General features: G+C 38.2%; 3 protein-coding genes and 1 long non-coding RNA gene across 5 annotated transcripts; 2 read left to right on the plus strand and 2 right to left on the minus strand.

The window, feature by feature from the left end:
• Window positions 1-387: 387 nt before the first annotated feature.
• LOC126593840 (probable microtubule-binding protein TANGLED) lies at window positions 388-2,709 on the plus strand. The gene is made up of 4 exons (XM_050259981.1): window positions 388-667; window positions 1,014-1,156; window positions 1,295-1,353; window positions 1,699-2,709. Exons 1-4 carry the CDS (start codon window positions 587-589, stop codon window positions 2,526-2,528), a joined length of 1,113 nt encoding a protein of 370 aa, XP_050115938.1. The 5' UTR covers window positions 388-586; the 3' UTR covers window positions 2,529-2,709.
• A 1,248-nt stretch (window positions 2,710-3,957) lies between these two features.
• LOC126593839 (mitogen-activated protein kinase kinase kinase NPK1-like) lies at window positions 3,958-9,265 on the minus strand. Of its 2 annotated transcripts, XM_050259979.1 has the most exons (17): window positions 8,850-9,265; window positions 8,437-8,478; window positions 7,719-7,784; window positions 7,521-7,631; window positions 7,367-7,447; window positions 7,180-7,257; window positions 6,992-7,074; window positions 6,756-6,837; window positions 6,577-6,677; window positions 6,361-6,400; window positions 6,140-6,199; window positions 6,007-6,056; window positions 5,697-5,904; window positions 5,364-5,609; window positions 4,958-5,247; window positions 4,815-4,882; window positions 3,958-4,480 (listed from the first exon to the last, which is right to left on the minus strand). In XM_050259979.1, exons 1-17 carry the CDS (start codon window positions 9,129-9,131, stop codon window positions 4,377-4,379), a joined length of 1,992 nt encoding a protein of 663 aa, XP_050115936.1. In that variant the 5' UTR covers window positions 9,132-9,265; the 3' UTR covers window positions 3,958-4,376. The 2 variants fall into 2 exon arrangements, with proteins under 2 accessions (XP_050115936.1, XP_050115937.1); XM_050259980.1 differs by lacking the exon at window positions 6,140-6,199.
• Window positions 9,266-10,524: 1,259 nt separating this feature from the next.
• LOC126592337 (putative UDP-glucuronate:xylan alpha-glucuronosyltransferase 5) lies at window positions 10,525-13,102 on the minus strand. The gene is made up of 2 exons (XM_050258033.1): window positions 12,307-13,102; window positions 10,525-11,450 (listed from the first exon to the last, which is right to left on the minus strand). Exons 1-2 carry the CDS (start codon window positions 13,100-13,102, stop codon window positions 10,525-10,527), a joined length of 1,722 nt encoding a protein of 573 aa, XP_050113990.1.
• A 3,019-nt stretch (window positions 13,103-16,121) lies between these two features.
• On the plus strand, window positions 16,122-16,907 carry LOC126593180 (uncharacterized). Its single transcript, XR_007612891.1, has 2 exons — window positions 16,122-16,397; window positions 16,539-16,907. It is a non-coding gene; the product is annotated as an uncharacterized LOC126593180 (long non-coding RNA).
• The last annotated feature ends 123 nt before the right edge of the window (window positions 16,908-17,030 follow it).

The following is a 17,030-nucleotide window of genomic DNA, read 5'->3' on the forward strand; positions in this document are numbered from 1 at the left end:
ACAGGATCCTTTCCGAATTCTTTTGGTAAGGATATTGAGGATATGTTAATCATGTTTGTTCATCGTATGTCGTGAGGTCAGTTTTTATCAAATATTGTTTGTGTTTAATTTTAAATAAAAATATTTAAAATAATTTTTTTACTGCACGATGTACGATGAACGGACAAAATTGACGGATCTCCGAGATCCTCACAAAAAGGATTCGGCGAGGAACCGGGTTGGAGTGCAGCTGTACACTATAAAAGTAAGAAAGCGTACTGACCGTTGGATCTAAATACGCAATCAAAGGTTCCCATTAAAAATTGAAAATAAATGAAAGGTGGCCGTTTGCGTGCGTTTGGTTGGATAAATTCGACCGTTGGACACCAAAACAGAGACTTAAACAAAGGATCCGTTACCAAAAGTGTTACTGCTTCCATCTCGGTTTGACTTCTGCACTGAGGAAGACAAACTGCGAAAGCCAAAAGGGAAGCCAAAGAGAAAGGAGCAGAGAGGGTGTGTGTGTGTGTGTGAGAGAGAGAGAGAGAGAGAGATCTTGGAGACCCACTTCCCACTAAGTGTTTTTCTCTCGTGTCTTAAGTAAAAAATGGTTGCAAAAACCCCACCAAAGCAGAGGAAAATGGTAGCCCCTCTCAATCCTCTTCTCCTCAGAGAAACAGTGAAGAAGGTGAGCTACTTCAATTTTTTTCTTGGGGTTCAAAAACTCCAGAGTTGAAAGTTCAGTTCTTTGTAACTCTGGCATCGATCTTTGGAGGAATTTGAATATCTCATGGATTTTCATGTGGTTTGGAGCAATGGGTTTCTGTAATTTTGTGGGTTCGTGAAGGTGGATAGATGAATTAAAAAATTTCATAGAAAGAAGAAAAAAAACCAAGAATTTGAAAGTTTTGTTTTCTGCCTTTCCTTCGTTTCCTCAGCGCAGAGCATCTGTGTTTTGAGGAATTTGAATCTATCTGATGGGATTTCTTGTGTTTTGGACTAATGGGTTTGTGTTGTTATGTGGATTTGTGAAGGTGGATAGATGTATGGCTCGGTTGCAGGAGCTGCAGTACACAGTTTCGGGCGGTGCGAAGGTGATCTCAGGAGTAAGTCTCAGCCCTCGGAGTACTAGAGGTTATCTCAGGACTAGCCTCCGATGCAAACAAGAAACTGCAAGGTAATTGAGAATCTGATTTGAATTTGATTTGTACAAACCAGGAACGAAAAATCCCAGCTTTTGCTTGGATTTGAAGTTTTTGATTAGTTTTGGTCAGTTTTGATATTGGAACTCAAAAGGGTCTTTTGATGTATGCAGGATTAAAGGCTCAGCCCCTAGAAAATCTCCTGTTGGCAAGTTTCCAGCAAAGGCAGGAGGTATCTCTCTCTCTCTCTCTCTCTCTCTCTCTCCCTAAAATCATAGATAAATGGCCAAATGGGTTTTCTGACATGAAGTTTATTCTTCACTTTTCTCAAAGAACAAAATTGAGTTTAGGTTCAAAATCTGAACCTTTTGTTTTTGAAAATACGACATTCTAAACTGCTTTAATCCACGGGAGGGGTATTCTAGCTCTTCGGTACAAATATGTTTGCCACACTGTGATGTCCAACTAATCTAACCCACGTCTACGAATTTTCCTTCTTTCCTTTCTAACCTGTTCTTTGGAAACCAAAGCAAGATTTTTTTGAATTGGGTAGTAACTTCATTGCTATTGAATTCAGGGGAGTGGCAGAGAATGTCCTTGCCGGCAATGCTGGTCGGTGAAACCGTCGGAGAAATTCTACAAGCAAGCCAATTTGCAAGAGAAATAATAGCAGCAGTTGGCAACAAAACAAAGAAAACCACTTCAGAAGACCCCAAAACCCCAATGACACAACAAAGGAAACAAAGGCAGAGCCCTGAAAACACAGAGCTCAGGGCCAGGAGAAAGAAGGAGAAGCACAACAAGTGTCCGTCCACTCGATCAGAATCCGGTTCCCCGGTACTGCAACGGGCTCGTTCCCGGATCAATTTCAAGGTCTCACCTCCACACAAGAGAGAAATGGAGAAAGAAAACAACAGATACGTGGCAAACAGAGTATCTCCGAAAAATAGGCCATGGGCTAAAAAAAGTGTCTTGTTTCCCAACCCTTTGTTTTCGGCTTCAAATTCTTCTCAGCAGCAGAAGTTCTGCAGAACAAGATCACCGGTCATTGGCAGAAACGATTGTAACAATGATAGGCCAAGGATTCAGACTCCGCACAAGTTCTTGATCAAGTCCCCGCCTTCTGCTTCGAAGTTTCCTTCACCTTCCAAGTTTCAGATCAAGATCAAGAGCCCTCCATTGGTTTCTTCTCTGTCTCCAACGAAAGCCAAGAAGTCACCGAAGATGTCAACTGCTTCAAAACTTCGCAGGTCATTTTCGCCGTCAAGATTGGCAACTAGGTTGGTGTCACCATTGAAGAGCAGAAAGAGTGTGCAGAATAGTAGTGATGGAGCACTATTAATGCATGGTTTGAAACAGCGTCCGACTCCCTCAGTGCCATTGGGACTTTCAGCTCGGAGAATTTGAAACATGTTTATGCATATATTGGTGGTTTTGTTTGATTCTTTTGGTGTTTCAGATATTTTCTCAATGTCCATAGTCTCGAAATTTCATTGATCATTTTTCGTTTATAAGTGTGAATTTGTCATCCATTTTTTCATGTACAAGATTTGACTTTCGAGTGATATTCAATAAGTTTGATTTTTTATTTTTTTTTGGAGACGTTATGTTTTTTAAGAGCTTTCGCCCCTACACTCGAGGTCCTAATTTTGATTCCCCATCCCTTGTATTCGTATGTTAAACTTTGTACAATTTCGATATTAAGAGTGTCCTTACCACCATCACCTGAGCCAGGGGACCTTAACCAAATGCCTGAATGGTAACATCAAAAGATGGGTGCCCACTATATCCTCTCTTGTTAAAAGTCGAATCTGAGCAACACCTTTTCGAGGATTTGTTGGAAGTTTGGAAGGGGCCTAGAAGCGAAGTTAATGGTGTGGCTCACTGTTGCTTTGCTTTCTGAATTGAGGATTATGGAACATTTTTGTTGAGTCAGTAGACCACCACTCTCCTTGATTTGTTTTTGAACAAGGACGGCCTGAGGTACCATTTGGTACGTGGGATGGGACGGAACGTAGTGGGACGGGACGCACTCGTCTCAAGTTTGGTGCGCCAATTTGCCTGGAACGCGCTGTCCTGTGGAATGGATTTTAGTCAAACTTTCGTGCCACCCTCCCCCAAAACGACTTGCTCTAGCCCATGGAACACAAAAACAGATCAACTAAAAAACGGAGTTCTCTTGTTTTTCCGGGAAAACAAGTTTCTTTGATCGCACTTCAAATTTTCCGAGAAACTGAGTGACAAAAACCCAACAAAAAGCAATTTTCTTTGCGTTTGATTTCTATATTCAAAGAAGAAAAACAGCAAAACGAAGAAAATCCAGATCGAATAAAAGGTTCTTGAGAAAGCCAAAGAGAGGGAAATTTTTTGGGGAAACAAACAGGAAGAACATAAGGGTACCGGGGAAATCCGATGAAAGGCCATGGCCAATGCTGTCGCTTGAGGGATGGGATGGCGAGGATTAGGCAGAAGATGTGAGGGATAATGTTGAACTCGTCGGCAATGGCTTAGGTAAGGTCGAACTCGTCAGAGTGGATGGGTACGATTGTCATTTAATCTTTCATTCCATTCCGGCATGAGCATACACCAAACATAGCATGGAACCTCCATTCTGTTCCATCCCGTCTATGTACCAAACGGTACATCATTGTCCACCAAGTTATTATTGGCGACTTGGCTGTTCCTCCGGAGATCACACTTTTGGTGTCCTTTCGGCTCTTCTTTCTTTGTTTCTGGGTAGTTGGTAGTTACTGTGTTACCCTATTTAGTTCCAATGTAACTACTCAGAGAGAGAGAGAGAGACAGAGACAGAGACAGAGACAGAGAGAGACAGAGATTACTACAAACATGAACCACTATTAATCGCAACAATCAGAAACACACATCAAAAGTGGCATTCTATATATCAAGTGCCATAGGATCCAGATAACTAAATCAATAATACAATTTCTATTCACCGGATACCAAACACGAAAACATGTATGAATCGCCCGCCCCAAAAAGAATATACTCGTATCCAACAATTTTATACAGGCATGCTTACACTAGCTTGGCCTTTGATAGGACATACAAGCAATACCACTATAGGTGGTTGCACAAAGAGAAATTGAATTGGACGAACCAGATGCTGCAGCACTGCTGTTTCCATGTGGAACTGGATTTTGGAAAGCCGGAGAACTACAGACATTTACTGCTATGACCGAAACTCCAATCCAAAGATGAATTCTCAACAGGAAGCTATGACTGACTTCTAAGTCATTTGCCTGGAGATGCAAACCTAGTTCGCTCTCTCTGCCGATTTAAACCTCGATCCTTTGGAGATAATGTTTTCCCTCCTACACCTGCTTGGCGCATCATCTCTGCAAAAACAAGAAATTTGATAAAATCATTTTAGTTAAGTGACATTTGCTAAATAACATATAGGATGGTTTGTTGGTTTACATGTTTGTCATTTGTACAACTAAACTTCAGACAAGATATGTTAACAGTATAGAGATATAATCTTCGTGGGCAAATCAAAATCCCACAACTTCAGGACTATTACGCCAGTCAATATAAAATCTTAAATGGTTGTAACCAGAATGCAGACAGTCCTTCAAACTTTAACTCAAATGATGGAGCACAAAAGACAGCTGCTATAATAACCCTATATAGTTGGAATTAGAAACCACACGAGGAAAAAGTAAACTCTACCTCGCTTTCTCGCAAGCTCTAGATCAAGCTCTTCTTTCCACTTCCTCTCTCTCTCAGAGGAGCTCATACTGTGAGAAGTATCATATATCAGATTACTCAAAAGGGTAGAGAGAGGAAACAGAAAAGAAATGACATGAACTAACCTTGGACTGCCTGGCTCTTGCTGACTGCATGGAGGTGATGGCATGTCGTGTGCAGTTTGAACATTTGCATTACCAATATTTGAAACCCGCCTGCCATTACTACCAGGGCTTCCAGTACTAAGAGCATCAGCTACCCCCCGACTGGGTGATCTACTTTTGGGAGGCAATTTCAAGTACCTTGGGGTGGGTTCATCAGGCAAGTTATCCACAAAATTTGGAGAGCAAATTACATTCAAGCTGTTGTAGAACTCTTCAAATAATGGTGTTTGCAGCTTTTTAAGTTCTAGGGCCTGAGATTTGGAACAACAGCACAGTTCAGAATTAATCAAGTCCGAACCAAAATTTACAAAAGCATTATATCACAAACATAGAAGACACCTAATACTGACTCCAACCAAAACTGTACCTTCTCATCCAGAAAAGCTGTGATTTTTGATTCAGTAAGTATATCGTCTTCCTCCGCAAGTGATGTTCCACAAGGAAATGAAAAATCTTTTTCTCCCTCTCCAATTGTTCCAGAGTTGCCGGCAGGAAAATCAGTTTGGTGATTGATATCCAGACCCAGATCCATTCCATTTTGTTTGGTTTCTAAACTTCCAACAAACTTGCACACCAACTCATCATCAGTGGGTTCACACATTGGGTTAAAGCTCTAGCATAACAGAATGCAAACAGTTAGTTTCTGAATTTCTTGAGTGCTTAAAACTTAACTAACTCACAAGGGCACAAATTCATGTACCTTGATGTTGTCAGGCATCAAAGAAGAACTGAGCTTTAATTCTCCCACCATAGTATCTTCTTTGTCATCAATCTGACACATATCATCATCATTGCTGTTTCTTCCCCAAATGGCTCTACTTTCCAGCAACTTGTTAGGATGTATAGTTGAGTGTTGCAAACTGCCCAAATTACACATATCATCCGAATCTGGGCAAGTTGACATCTCGCTGGCAACAAAATTGATGCTATCACGTCAAAAGACTCCGAAAAATCATTAGCAAAAACTTTCTATTTTACAAGTTCCAAAGAAGCATAATTGTAATACTTACAAGGTGTGCAGGTTTGGAGAATATGATGGAGATTGGAGTTCTGAATCTTCCTGATGATAGCAAATTAAGTGTCACTAAAACGATTTAAATGGTGAAAAACAAACACGACATTATTCAACATCTCACTCATTACCATGACAGAAGTACGAAAAACAGGATCTGATTCCATATTCTGCCCAGTTACGAATGGATGCTGCATGTAGTTGAAAAAGTGTAAGAACTTGAAAGGATAGAAGGGAGCATCGCCAGTCAAAAGCAACAAACAAATTGCAGTAGAAGTAGAAGATGTGCAACATGTATTACAGGAAAAGGAACTCCAATACAAAAACGAAAACTAAATGAATTTTAATTTACCTGAAGCAACTCAGATGCAACTGACCTCAAATGTGGTTCCCTGCCATAGGACCAAGGTAAATATAAATTCAGAACAAATAAATACTTGAGTGGCCCATCGCTATGTCTCTCTATCTAGATTGTGAGAGTAAATTGATTGTTACACAAGAAATATATTTATGGATTAAACGGAATGGGTAATTGCAACATTTATAGAAAACAAGATCAGTAGCATACTTTTGCAGACATTTTAGCAAAAAATCTTTCGCCTCAAAGGATAGATGCTCAGGGATTGGTGGATGAGACTTTGTTGTCCCTATATGAAAGAGAGCAGCAACCTAGAAACACATGCCATTAGTGTAACAAGCAAGGGGGAAAACTTTCTTAAGTGAATAAAGAGTTAGCAGAATAATTACCTCTTGGTACTGTTGGCTCCAAGGAGGCTTTCCAGTGGCCATCTCAATCACAGTACATCCAACACTCCATATGTCAGCAGAGCTGGATAGTTATTCTTATATATGAGTATTCTTTACTTATCCAGAATAGAATACATAATGTAAAATTGTTATCACTATCTAGGAAGAAGCGCCAGCATGATTGGATAACACGCTTGAAATCAAGTAGATGTTAAAACGGTAATAATTGTGCATACAAGCTATGACCGGTCTGGAGAATAACTTCAGGAGCCATCCAGTATGGTGTACCCTTCATAGACTTAGCACCAGAAATGGTTGCCTGCAACAAAGCACCTCTCAATTCAATAGGAGATGCATTATAAGTAACCATGCATAAAAAGTACTGCACATCTGAAGAGAAAGGAAGGAAAACAAGTTTTTGTACCAGCTCGACGACCTGTTTGGATGCCCCAAAATCTGCAAGTTTGATGCATCCTTTATTATCAACAAGGATATTTGCTCCCTGAAGGTTAAAACGAAATGCGTATTAGCCACTTACAAGGTAAGATAAGGTAGAGTCCAGAAACATTCTTGTACATGCATATCACTCACAGTTAAGGTGGAATACCTACCTTAATGTCCCTGTGCATGATTCCATTTTTGTGTAAATATTCTAGTCCCAATAGCAACTGCTTGGTATACGTTTGTATTACCTGCTCAAAAAGATTGTTTAAATTTAGCATTCAAAACACCTACTGAATACAAAGTTAGCTGGCAAGAACTTACTGCCTCAGGGAAAGATCCAAATTTCCCCAAAAGTGATGATATGGATCCACCAGGGACAAATTCCAACAGAATATTCAAGGTATCGTCCTCCCTCACCGTACCTAAATATCTCTAAAATCCAAAACAAAGTACATGCTACAGGGTCAGAAAAGTGTAGGACTTCAAGAGTTGATATAGATACAAGGCAGTACTACTCACTACAATGTTTGGATGAGACAGATTCTTCAGAAGCTTTACTTCTTCCTCAAGCTCCTTGATGTGAGCCTACTTGTAGCATTAAAACCATTAATCAGCAAATTATAAGCAACTAAAATGATAAGATATCAACAGTAATACAAAGAAAATCTTCAGAAAATGTTTCAGATGTCCAAAAAATACTAAACTCCGTTGCTGAAAATTAAATGTAAAAAGTAGTGATACATAGATCAGAAAACATTACACTTTTCACACACAACATCCACTCATACACCTCATGCACCTGAAATTCACTCATAAATGTGAACAAACATCTAATATAGAGGGCAGCTATCCACCACAATGACATCCTATGTGCACCTCAAGTCTCACACACTTTACAGTGACACTTATGCTCGCTCTCCAACACCCTCAATGACACCCAAGACTCGACGCGTCCTGGGCATACACAAGAATGGAATTATGCTTCCTTCTATAGCAAGTTAGCAACAATGGGTCCGAAAACTAACCATCTTCAAAAACTCTCCAAAATTCTAGGATCCTGCCTATGACCTCAACCAACTTTTGAAGTGCATTAAAGGAAGTGAGAGGTGGTAAAGAGTCAACACTGATCCATCACAATCACCATGACCAACAACACTGATCCATCACAATCACCATGACCAACGGCATATATAACCCTAAAATCTTAAATTTGCAGTAAGACGAGTTCAATTCAAACCTGTGCTTTCTCCTTTGAAGCGCCATTTGCCGCAATCAGAACCTGCAAAACAACCAACAAACATTCAAAACTATAATCTGAACCAAATACAAGACTGATGTAGACATGAAACTAGTAAATTGAATACTCCAAAATGACTAAAAAACAAACTCAATATTTAGCCTAAACCAAATATCAAAAACGAAAATCAACTCCGAAACGAAAATTGGGGGAAAATCCCAATCATGATTAGAAACAGCTCCAGCACCACCTCCAGATCAAAATCCATATAAAATCAAGCTTAAAACCCCAGAGCAAAAAGTCCCAAAACCCAGATGGAATTAACAACCGAAAAAAAAAACAAAAAACAAACTTCAGAGCCTAGAAGTAACGCCGAAAGCAGCAGAAAAATCAATAGAACAAAAAAAGTGGACCTGTTTCACCGCAAGAAGCTCTCCGGAATCAAGATTCATGCCCATGTAAACACGCCCAAAGGCACCGCAGCCGATCAACTCGCCCTTCCGCCACCGGATCGGAGGTGCGTTTTCCTTTGCCATTGCCGGCGACGGAAGCGGCGGAGAGGGCTTCGAGAAGACTCTGGATTTCCGAATGCAGGAATTGATCTTGTCGACTAGGGTTCCTCCTGGGGAGTCTTCATTGTCCGATGCTGTGCGGAACACCAGTGATCGGCGAACTGATCCGAAAATGTCTTGCATTTCCCTCTCTGTGAGTGTTTGTGTGATTTGATTAAGATAGCGTTTACGTTCTGCTCTTGATTTGGGGTTTCATTTGGTCGGCAGAGTGGAGTGAGAAACTTGGGAGGAGAGAGAGAGAGTGGGAGGAGGGAAAAAGGTGGAGGAGTTTTTTGAAAAAATAATAATAACAAATGAAAATAAAATAGGAAAATTTAACGAAAAGTTCTTGCTGTTGTTTATTTTAACGAAAGACCACATTTTTACGCTAAAAAATTAATTCTGGTACTATTCACTTTACTTTTTATTTTGTCCTTATCATTAAAATTCAAAATTTTCAAATTATTTTCTTTAATTTTTCTAATAAAATAATATATTAATATGCACTGAAATCTTCTTTTGGCTAGTGCCAAAATAGAGGAAATTACATGTTGCAGACTTTGTAATCTGTACTATATAGTTTACCCTTTGATAAAATTGTACTATGAAGTTAAGTTTTATTCCTTTTGTCTCCCAACAAGAGGTCTTAAATAAAACAGTTTCATTGCCATTACGGCATTTTAAGCCAATAATACAATGTTACGTGTAAGTTTGTTAACATGGCAGTACATTATTGAACTACGACATCATATAGCAGTGAATTTGTTTAATGCAAGTTACGCAACACAATTGACGTATTTTCTTTCATATCAAATGTTCGAAAAATGTCTATAGTTCAAATCTCTATCTTTTATACTTTTTAAAATAAAAGATAAGGAAGTGATGATGGTCGGAAAGTTACTAGGCAAGCCATGGTTTGGTCGGATTGCTTTATATTATAAATGAGATAATGGGAGCATATGTCATGATGGTTGCCTGGTTCAAACTTTATTTTCTAATTCTCAATGCATCCAAGATTTAAGTTGAAAATTTTGAAAATATGTGTGATTTAAGTTGAACATTGATTGTATACAAACTTCCTCATTACTTATGAAGTAAATAAAAGTAAGGTTACTAATTTAGTTAATTTAATCATTGTGTCTTTGATTCAACAATTTTATCATTATGTTTGGCTATATTTTATAGGAACAAATGTAGCCAAATGAAATAGTAGATGAATAATATGTTCCGCTATAATCCTTGTGTTTGCTTTTGGTAGCTAATGTAGTTCATTAGTTTCAATGTAATGGAAATTGATCAACAACAACAGCAAAGTTTTATTCCACTAAATAAAGTCGGCTGTATGAATTTTAAAACGCCACTGCGCTCGGTTTCTCGAACAAAATATAAGTACTGCTTCTCATATTCATATGTTTAAATTTCACAATCCACTTGTTCTTTGGAAGCCAATGCACCAATCAACTCAAATCATGAAAAAAAAAAGACCACAATTACATAAAGTTACGGACCAAAAATAAAAAAAAAAAAAAAGCAAGGACTATATATACAAATGATGTTGTCTGGGGTCCTTGATCACAATTTTCCAATGTCCATCAGAATAATTAGCCTTAGCTGCTTTCACTCTCCTCGTCTTCAAATTTTCATCCATCTTCTTCGTCAAACCACAGTAAGATTTCAGCTCCCTTGGCATCTGATCATACACTTTCCACCATTTCTCGTGAGCCGAATCGCTCGCGAAAACGCTTCTTTCATACCCTTCCCAGTTGCAGTCATAATCTCTGTAACACGCCCAAGGCTTGAACCCCAAGTAATGTATTGCATAAAGGTCCTCAGCCATCTCATGATTTGCACCTTTTGATCCATCGAAACATTTTAGCGCATTTAGCCTCCAAGGCAACCTATGCCACCAAGTAAAAATCTCATTCAAAAACCCCTGATCGCCGCCGTTGTAAGACTCGAGTTTGGATGTTTTTTGCATTAGGTATTCGAACATGCAGTTCGATGGCTCCACAACCATCAAGCCGGAGTTGAACAACACCCGGTTATTCCCCACGGCTGACAACTGTTGGTGCACGAAGAAACTATCTATGTTCTTGAGGACTAGAAGATCCGCGTCAATGAAAATAACCTTGTCATACTCAGTGAGCTGCCACACGCGGAGTTTGCTGTAGTTCCATTCGTTGTACGACCCCTTTTTAGCAAATGCGCTTCGGATTCTCTGGATTCGCTTGATCTTCCATCCTGCCGCGGTTAGGCCTTGGATGGATTTGGGAGTGATGAAGTCATCTGCAAGGAGGACTAGGTCTTTGGTGGAGTTGGTTTGCCTGATGCTTCGAGCTAGGGCTATTGCACCACACACATAGGCTTCTGAGGAGTGCAGGATTGTCACATAGGCAAGTCTACGTGTCTCGTATGGAATCCATGAGCTTGTTTCTAACATGAATTTTCTCCAGATTTCTGTGCCTGCAACAATATATTCAAATAATTTACTTAGACTAAATAATTTGTGAACATTTTTAAACAATTAATTAGATGGACATATATATAATTTACTCTAATTAAGTGGCACAGAACAGTTATAAGTGTGACATTTTACTCCCGTAAATTAAATCCCTTTAAACTTTCGAACTTTCGAACTTTCGAACTTATTCCACTTTGCCCTTTTAACTCAAAGCTTTAGCAATGTTCTAAACTTTCGAACTTATTCCACTTTGTCCTCAAAATTTTCAACTTGGTTTTGAGCCTCCCTAAACTTTCAATTCATGCCAATATCCTCTTTCCCTTCCCTTTTCCCCAATCGTCGATTTTGTCACAATTTTGCTGTTAATAGTCAATTATGAGTAATGAAAATGACAAACTTTGAGGAGCATATACGTCAACAAAACTGTACATCCACGAAAAAGTAGAAATATTTAGAATTTTGATAATTGAGTTAGGAGACGAAAAAATAATTAAGGAGAATTGAAATTTACATTTTTGCTACATAACGCGTCTATTGTACAAAATGGACGAAACTAACCCTCAATTTTACGAAATAATTGAATGACAACGGCAAGAGGACATCGGCACTAACTAAAGTTTAGGGGTGATGTGGACTAAACTGAAATTTCCATGATACACAAGTGGAACAAAGCTATAATACCAGAACCCTACAGAAAGAAATATATATATATATATATATATTAAAATCAACGAGAACCAATCAGTTGATTTTCATTACAAAAGTAATAAGAATCGATCAGGTGACTGAAAAGTATGTTTGGAACTGCAGGAAGAAATCAGTTGTGATTAAACTAGTAAATAGTTAGTTAATTAGTACCTGTTTCTGCATAGCCTGAGGCAACTTGGCAAGATCCAACAGGCATATGCACAATTTGTTTCAATCTCCCAATATTAGGCCTATAAACCCAATAATTCCCTCTATGCATCAAAAGATCATCACATCTGAAAATCTCCACCATCGGTCCACAATCCCCGATAAACACAACGTACACCGTCCGATGAGCATCAGGCTTCATCCACCCTTTACCCACCACTAGATTAGCCACCATCAAGTTAACTTGTAACCTAAACACATCTCTAATCCCCTCCCTGTCACTCGTCCCATTTGGTCCACAGGGAACCTTGGCCAGTACCACATCTATGCCCTCGTAATGCTCCAGCTTAGGAATTGGGATTTCCGGACACTTTGGCTTCCCCCATTTCTCGTCTTCATCAATCCATTCGGGAAAATAGTCCTTCCATTTTCGATCCCTAGCTACGCGTTCGAATGCCACTGAGACTGCCTCTACATCTGATAGCCCATGGAGCTGACTATGAATGTGTTCATCTACGTTGACCAAACCTACCTTAATTTTTCTACCCTTGATTTTGAATAGCTTGGAAATGGCAACGAACCAATCTGCGTTCTTTCTTTCGTTCTTGGTTTCATTCTTGATAACCTGTTGGTTTCTAATGGTAGCGCAATTATTTGACCGGGTGGGACAAAAGTTAAACGAGATAATTAGGCATAGGAAGAATAGAGAGAGAATAATTAGATAGAGAACGAAGAGGACTACTCGTTGTTTGGAATAGGAGGAGGAGGAGGAGGAAGAAGAAGAAAACTTGGAAGCCATATTCACATAGTTTGGTGAAGAAGCAAGCATTTGTACATTCGGGTTGTATATGTATGTGTGTGTGTGTGAGAGAGAGAGAGAGAGAGAGAGAGAGAGAGAGAGAGAGAGGGGGGGGGGGAGTTGAAGGGGAATTTGACGTATATGGGAAAGGGTTTTAATGGGAAAGTCTGCATGGGTGGACGTTGGAGAAGATTATATTTGCTTATATATGAGATTGCATCCTCGAGCGTATGGAGAGCGTTTTAAATCATTGTTTAAATTTTTCTTTACAAAGATACAATGACATAAATAGCGAATTTGATACTTTATAATTCCGGTCTTAATTATTATCATTGTAAATGAGGTCTTAGCATAAAAAGAATCAAGGAAGGAGAGAAGAAGAATTGGTCTTGAGTGAATGTTGTTCCACATAAATATACACTCAATCTTTCAGAAGAACGTAAAGAATACAACAATATATTTATGAAGTGAGACTAGCGAGCTTATTGAAGATTTATTTTGTTGAAACGGTGATGAAATTTATATATTTGAATACGGATAATTTAGGTAACTAGGATGAATTTTTTTTTTTTTTTTTTTTTTTGCTAAAAATATGTGAAATTCACTCATGTTTGTGGGAGTGTCATAGTAACTACGAGTGCTTAGTAGAACTATTTTTACGAGTGAGAGAGTCATGATAACTACGAGTGGTTAGTAGAACTTTTTTTTTTTGTTGACAACGGGACATAAGCTCGAAAGAAAAGAAAATATTACATAAGAAATCACGACACTTTAGCTATATCTACAACTAACAACTAACGAAAAAAAGAAGAGCTTGAATATTTTTAATCTCTTATATCAAATATTACATGGATTGAAAAAAAAATAGTTATGCCATTTTTATTTTTATTTTTTTTAAGGGGAACAACTGATGGCAAGTCACGGTTATCTACCCCTTCCAGGGGCTAGGAAGACTCATAGAGACATTTTAGCCTCTCATGGCCACAAGTCTGGCTTCCACACCAACAGTGGGTTTGAATCTGAAACCTCCAGTTTTTAGTTTTAAGGAAACCTCGTAATCCGCTATTTACACTAGACTACTAGCTCGTGGTTAAAATAGTTATGTCATTGATAACATGTATTTTACTTCTCGAAGTGAAGATAGAGATCCGCTCACAATAATACGGTATATTGGAAAAATATTTATACCACATTTACTCAATTTCCAATTAATTAAACTATTACTTTAATCAGGTGGATTACTTTGACCTAAAATATATAAAAAAGTGTGAACTATAGTTAATCCAAACACAGGCTTAAGGTAGACAGTTCGAAATGCTAGAAACGTATCTTGCATTTTTGGCCCAAGTAGGCACTCACAAATGCGTGGTAGGATAATACTTGCGTTTCCGCTCAAAATATCATTGTTAAAGGGGTTACCGTTATTAAAACCTATTAATGTAACAAATCGTGAAATATTAAAAAAAAATCATTGAGTTTAATAATCTTCCATTTCGCTAATAAAAATTCCTCCAGTAATTTAACATGTAATTAAACAATAAACATTTTGTTTTAAAAAAAAAAACAATAAACATATATGGATGACTAAACGGTCTCCAAATTAAGTGAATTCGTCAAGAAATAATATTTAAAAGATGATAAAATGAATGAACAACTCCAATTATAACGTTTATACGCTAAAATGATGTCACGTTAATGGAGAAAGACTTGCTTACTAAAAATGAAGAAAGTATAATCCATAATAATATTATAACATTTATTTTGAAAATAATAGAGTTTAAAGATATCCAGATCCAGGCCGTACAAGAACCTAAAACAGTAAAACCAATTTGGCGATAAGGCCATCTCCAACCGATGGCTGGCCAGATGGCTCGTTTTAGCCCTCTGGCCCTCCAAGATTCTCCAAGATATTAATATTTTAATGAACAGTACAGAGCCATATTTGCCTCCGTCTCCAACCGAGGGCCAGAGGGCCAGAGGGCTCGTTTTAGCCCTGTCAAAAAAAACCGTCTCCAACCGAGGGCCAAAGGGCCATAGGGCCAAACATAATTTATTATTTAAAAACTACAACTTAATTTTATTTAAAAATCATGTTGGTTAGTGTTGTATAATTTTTATGTCGGTTAATGTTATTTAATGTTGTTTCATATTGTTTAATATTGTTTCATGTTACTTAATTTAATTTAATGTTGTATAATGGCTTAGGAAGTTATAGGAAAAAATTAGAATTTAAAAAAAATATGAAACAAATTTTGTGAAATAGAAGTTATAGGAAAAAATGGAATTTAAAAAAAAAATATGAAACAAATTTTGTAAAATAGAAGTTATATGAAAAAAATATGAACCAAATTTTGTAAAATATAAGTTATAGGAAAAAAATAGAATTAAAAAAAATTGAAACAAATTTTGTAAAATAGAAGTTATAGGAAGTTATAGAAAAAAAAAGAAAAAAAAAAAGGTTTAAATTCATAAAAAAAAAAAAAGGATTTACAACGGCTAGTGGCGCTAGCCGTTGGAAGTTTGAATTCAAAATGTTATTTCTGTCGGTTGTAACCGACAGAAATAATATATATTATATTATTTCTGTCGGTTATAACCGACAGAAATAAGAAACATTAAAAAAAAAATAGCCAGCCCGGGGCTGGCTGGCTGGCCGAAAGCAGCCAGCCCTCCAGCCCTCCCAGATTCCCGAGCCCTCTGGCCTAGCCCTCGGTTGGAGACGGTTTTAAGGCTATTTTCGGCCCTCTGGCCCTCTGGACCCTTCGGTTGGAGATGGCCTAAGCTCCTAATGCAGTCGGGGCATTGCCAGTCTGAAGAGTTCTTTTTATTCCCTAAGGTATCGTTTGGTTGATGAGATGAGACACGTTTCGTCTCATATTTGGTGAGACAAAGATAATGGGATGCTTTGTCCTATAGAACAAATTTTGTTTAAATTTCCGTTCATCATCTCTCTTAGAACAACTCGTTCTACCCATATGAAACACAAAATTATAAAATTTTAAGACAAAAATACCCCTTATCTTTTTTCAATATCTACACTACCCAAATCATAAAACAAACCCTAAAACTCTATCATATTCATTACATCGTCTCTGCTGCTGCCTTTGTTTTCCCGTAGCCTTCCTCCTCCTCCTCATCCTTTCCTCATCCTTTCCCCTTCCTCCTCCTCCTTCCTCCTCATCCTTATCCTCTCCTCCTCCTCTCCCGTAGTTCCTTCCTCCTCATCCTTATCCTCCCCTCATTGAAATTCTTAGCACTTGATCGTATGGGAGAACCATGGCCTGAAGCTCAGAAGGTAACCTGGCTTTCGTTTCTCCGAAAGTAAAACTTTCACCTAACTTCTTCATTTCAATAACTGCTTTATTTCAACCTTCATTGATAACAACTACAATATTTGCATCAGCATCATTACTAGTTCTCTTCCTCTTCCTAATAGGTTGAGATGCACTAGATGTAGCAACAAAAGGAGATGGGGTAGGTGAAGTCGGAGGTCTCGCAATCCTCATTTTCCAACCCCATGTTTTCGATACATGATGAATACCCCATGTTATCGATGTGCGCACGTACGATAAGTGTACTGGGAACATGTTCATTTTGCGGGCAGCAATTATGTGGACTGTGAACGATTTTCCCGCATATGCAATGGTTTATGGGTGGAGCACTAGGGGTTATATGGCATGCGTTGTATGCAATGATGATGTAACATCTAGCTGGCACGCTAGGAAAGTTTGTTACCTTGGTCATCGGAGATGGTTGCCATGGGACCACGAGTGGCGGGAAAATGATAAAAAGTTTGACGGGAAAACAGAGCATCACCTCAGACCTAGAAAATTAAGATCAAAATTGTCAATGAATTTGTTTTGATTTTGATGAATTAAATTGAATTTGTAATTCTTAATGTTCGTTGGAGAACCTCTTAGTACATAAA

This window comes from Malus sylvestris, chromosome 12, assembly GCF_916048215.2.
Source record: "Malus sylvestris chromosome 12, drMalSylv7.2, whole genome shotgun sequence".
NCBI classification, from domain to species: Eukaryota; Viridiplantae; Streptophyta; class Magnoliopsida; order Rosales; family Rosaceae; genus Malus; species Malus sylvestris.

Coding starts and splice junctions, on each gene's coding strand:
- LOC126593840 (XM_050259981.1), top strand. CDS start 587: ATGGTTGCAAAAACCCCACCAAAGCAGAGGAAAATGGTAGCCCCTCTC. Junction 668..1,013: donor TCAGAGAAACAGTGAAGAAG/GTGAGCTACTTC, acceptor GGATTTGTGAAG/GTGGATAGATGTATGGCTCG. Junction 1,157..1,294: donor TGCAAACAAGAAACTGCAAG/GTAATTGAGAAT, acceptor TGATGTATGCAG/GATTAAAGGCTCAGCCCCTA.
- LOC126593839 (XM_050259979.1), bottom strand. CDS start 9,131: ATGCAAGACATTTTCGGATCAGTTCGCCGATCACTGGTGTTCCGCACA. Junction 8,479..8,849: donor AGCTTCTTGCGGTGAAACAG/GTCCACTTTTTT, acceptor GTTGTTTTGCAG/GTTCTGATTGCGGCAAATGG. Junction 7,632..7,718: donor TGTCTCATCCAAACATTGTA/GTGAGTAGTACT, acceptor TTTGGATTTTAG/AGATATTTAGGTACGGTGAG.
- LOC126592337 (XM_050258033.1), bottom strand. CDS start 13,102: ATGGCTTCCAAGTTTTCTTCTTCTTCCTCCTCCTCCTCCTCCTATTCC. Junction 11,451..12,306: donor CTCAGGCTATGCAGAAACAG/GTACTAATTAAC, acceptor ATATTGTTGCAG/GCACAGAAATCTGGAGAAAA.